The sequence below is a fragment of the Didymella exigua genome (genome assembly GCF_010094145.1).
Source record: "Didymella exigua CBS 183.55 unplaced genomic scaffold M421scaffold_34, whole genome shotgun sequence".
Lineage (NCBI taxonomy): Eukaryota > Fungi > Ascomycota > Dothideomycetes > Pleosporales > Didymellaceae > Didymella > Didymella exigua.
Window position 1 is genome coordinate 287,864 of NW_022984808.1, and position 1,863 is coordinate 289,726.

Below are 1,863 nucleotides of genomic sequence, written 5' to 3' on the forward strand. Positions count from 1 at the left end.
AGGAGTTTGAGGCCCGTAGTGATGGGAAGAAGGCAAAGAAGAGGTCACGCGTTGATGGGAGCACTCAGTCTTTAAGGCGCTGTGGCACATGTGGCGAGACAGGGCACAACAGAACAACTTGTAAGAAAGATGCGTAAAGTACTATAGATTAGTACAATATACTGTGTAGCATAGTAGAATGCTGCTGTGTACTATAGTACTGCAAAGTAGTTATAGTGTTGGTGTGGTCTTGGCAAAAGTGACCGGTACACTTGGGTGACCGGCATGCTTGTGGAGTACGTTATCCAAAACTTCGTTTTCTCTTACCTATCAGTCAATGTCGCTCTCACCTCTGATCCTCCACTTATCCTTCACTTGCCACTGGCTTTACTCAAGCAACTCGCCGTTCTCTTCTGAACACCCCAGCCAGCTTCAAACTATGAAACGGTTGAGAGGAGAAGCAGATCACGTGTTGTTGGCGGTGGTCTGGTGCTGCTTCCTCATCTTGTTGAGCACCTCTTACCTCAGCTGCATCACAAACACGTCATCAAAACAGACCCCGCAGCGAGCCTTGGAGAGCAAAGATACAAGCAGAACAAGAACACAGAACAACACAATACACTCGTTCACATCTGCCCTTGATACCGCAACAAACTATCTGTGCCTCAGCACGAACACTAAAACACAACTTGTCCAGATATCTCTCTTCAAGCCTGCGTCCATCTCAACCCAACTGGGATATACTACCCTGAGACTCCTAGAGCCTCTAGGCGCCTGGTTGCCTCGCGCTGCCTAGTGCAAGAGTGCTGCCCTCCTATTTAAATTTTTAAATTTTTAACACACAGACTACCTACCCTTATTAGAAATCTTATCTAACGTACTCCACAAGCGAGCTGGCCACCCAAGCGAGCTGGCCACTTTTGCCAAGACCACACCGAACTTCACTCTCCCTGTAATGCCTCAACGCAACAACATAAAAAAGCCTTTAACGTAACGTACTCTATCACCGAGCCGGTCATATCACTGAACCGGTCACTTAAAATCCCACCAAAAAACACAGAAACCATACCCCTGCATCTCAATAACTACTAAATGGAATCTTCTAAAAACTTCAGAATAGAGCTGCATCTATACTAATAAAACTATTTAAAAGTCTTAGACTAATAGCTAGTATAGATGTTGAGATAGCCTGCAGCTACCCCTGTATTTCAGTATCTTCTAAACAACATCTGCAATATAGGGCTAAGCACTCTAAGAATTTTAAACAGTCTTATTAGTATAGATGCAGCTCTATTCTGAAGTTTTTAGAAGATTCCATTTAGTAGTTATTGAGATGCAGGGGTATGGTTTCTGTGTTTTTTGGTGGGATTTTAAGTGACCGGTTCGGTGATATGACCGGCTCGGTGATAGAGTACGTTACTCCACAAGCATGCCGGTCACCCAAGTGTACCGGTCACTTTTGCCAAGGCCACACCAACACTATAACTACTTTGCAGTACTATAGTACACAGCAGCATTCTACTATGCTACACAGTATATTGTACTAATCTATAACGTAATCGGCCATTGAGTCGGCTAGGCAATTGAGCCGGCCACCTTAGGCTGGCGGATGGGTAGGGTAGGGTAGGGTATAGGTATAGTCACGTGACTAGTGGGTAGGAACTAGGTAGGGTATACGAGGTACCCTACCCAAACGGTTTGGGTAGGGTAGCACGTGACTGGGTATAGGTATAGGTAGGGTAGCACGTGACTAGGTATAGGTATAGGTAGGGTAGCTAGGTAGGGTCTAGGAATGGGTAGTTATTAGCAAAATCTAGGTTACTACTCTAGACTTTGTACTATTGTATACTTTAGAGCATAAGTATGTGATAATAGACTGTGATA

The 1,863-nt window shown here is 44.7% G+C and overlaps 1 protein-coding gene across 1 annotated transcript; it reads left to right on the top strand.

Annotated features, from left to right (window-relative positions):
* The first annotated feature begins 227 nt into the window (after positions 1 to 227).
* M421DRAFT_270272 (uncharacterized protein) lies at positions 228 to 1,110 on the top strand. Its single transcript, XM_033588784.1, has one exon. The coding sequence runs from the start codon at positions 317 to 319 to the stop codon at positions 773 to 775; it is 459 nt and encodes a 152-aa protein (XP_033445217.1). The 5' UTR covers positions 228 to 316; the 3' UTR covers positions 776 to 1,110.
* The last annotated feature ends 753 nt before the right edge of the window (positions 1,111 to 1,863 follow it).